Raw genomic sequence first — 1,937 nt, forward strand, 5'->3', positions numbered from 1 at the left:
ATCATGACCCTCACGGCTCAGTGGAGACTCCAGCAGGAAGTGAGGGATATGAGTATAGAAGTTCTTCTTCCAGGAGTCACCGCTTCTTTGATGAATCTTCAGATTCAATCGACACTGATCGAGCGAATCAAGGCAGCTCAAGCAGGTGACTCATTTCTTCAGAAGTGCAGAGAGTTAGCAGTGGCTGATCTTCAACCGGAATTTGTTGTTCATGAGGACGGATCCTTACGATTTGGGAGTCGTATCTGCGTACCAGGAGGAGATATTCGAGTTGAGATATTGCAGGAAGCTCATAGTTCACCATATTCTATTCACCCTGGAGGTACGAAGATGTATAAGGATCTGAAGCTGAACTTTTGGTGGCGTGGGATGAAGAGAGATGTAGCTCGTAGTGTGGCTAAGTGCCTTGTATGTCAGCAGGTGAAGGCAGAGCATCAGCGCATCACAGGTCTTTTGCAGCCGTTGTCTATTCCTGAATGGAAGTGGCAGTATGTCACCATGGACTTCGTTACTGGCTTACCTCGGAGCACTAAACAAAATGACGCTGTTTGGGTGATCGTAGATCGATTAACCAAATCGGCTCACTTCATTCCTTTCCGAGTGGGACAGTCGACGGAGCATCTTGCTCAGAGATACATGGAGGTAAAATATCTATCTCTATATGTTCGATGAGTTCCTTTCCAAGGGTGTTAGTAAATCTCTAGTATTGCAGGAGATCGTGCGATTGCACGGAGTTCCAGTGTGCATCGTTTCGGATCGCGATACCCGATTTACCTCAGAGTTCTGGAAGAGTTTGCAGGCGAGTCTTGGGACCAGTCTCAGTTTCAGCACAGCTTATCATCCCCAGACCGATGGACAGTCAGAGAGGACCATTCAGATTTTGGAGGATATGCTTAGAGCTTGTATGCTTGACTTTCACGGGTCATGGGAAGATCACTTGCATTTGGTGGAGTTTGCATAGGACCATTCAGATTTTGGAGGATATGCTTAGAGCTTGTATGCTTGACTTTCACGGGTCGTGGGAAGATCACTTGCATTTGGTGGAGTTTGCATACAACAATAGCTTCCAGGCTAGTATTGGAATGGCCCCTTTTGCAGCACTATATGGCAGGAAGTGCCGCTCTCCTTTGAGTTGGGACGATGTTGGTGAACGGGAGATTTTTGGACCAGAGTTGATTGAGAGATCAGTTGATGCAGTAAGGATTATTCGGGAGCGACTTCGCATAGCACAGGACAGATTCAAGCATTGGGCAGATGCGAAGCGCCGGCATTTAGAGTTTCAACCAGGAGATCATGTATTCCTGAAGATTTCCCCCAACCGAGGCACCATTCGCTTCGGAAGGCGTGGGAAGTTGAGTCCGCGATATGTGGGACCTTTCGACGTATTAGAGAGAGTTGGAGAAGTGGCGTATCGACTTGCATTACCACCCGCCCTGGCTGGAGTGCATGACGTATTCCACGTTTCTCAGTTGCGAAAATACGTTGGAGATCCGAGTCATGTCGTAGATTTCTCGGAGATTGAGGTGCGATCTGATTTGACATACGAAAAGCAGCCTGTGGCGATTTTAGACCGAAGGGAGAAGACTCTCCGGAACAAGACCGTCACGCTCGTTCGTGTGATGTGGCACCCAGATTCTCCTGGCGAGTCGACTTGGGAGACTGAGTCTGAAATGAGACAACGATACCCTCATCTGTTTCTTGAATCTTAGTTGTCACATCTTGTACTTTATCCTGTATTATTCTTGTCTTACTTTCTCCCCTGCTTATGAATATGCAGTTATTTTGAATCATTCTCTATATGTGTTGAGTGAGTATCTCTTTCCATATCTCTGTCCTTGGGATCTTTATACATCACTATTATTTTAATTCCGAGGACGGAATTTGTTTTAAGGGGGGTAGAATGTAATGACCGTAAAATTTTGATATTAGTTAAAATA

The 1,937-nt window shown here is 46.1% G+C and overlaps 1 protein-coding gene across 1 annotated transcript; it reads left to right on the forward strand.

The window, feature by feature from the left end:
• On the forward strand, positions 1,083–1,709 carry LOC109831180. Its single transcript, XM_020398517.1, has one exon. It carries the CDS (start codon positions 1,083–1,085, stop codon positions 1,707–1,709), a length of 627 nt encoding a protein of 208 aa, XP_020254106.1.

Source organism: Asparagus officinalis, chromosome 2 (genome assembly GCF_001876935.1).
Source record: "Asparagus officinalis chromosome 2, Aspof.V1, whole genome shotgun sequence".
In the NCBI taxonomy this organism is placed as follows: domain Eukaryota; kingdom Viridiplantae; phylum Streptophyta; class Magnoliopsida; order Asparagales; family Asparagaceae; genus Asparagus; species Asparagus officinalis.

What these genes read in the sequence shown, in the direction of transcription:
- LOC109831180 (XM_020398517.1), top strand. Translation starts at nt 1,083, where the DNA reads ATGGCCCCTTTTGCAGCACTATATGGCAGGAAGTGCCGCTCTCCTTTG.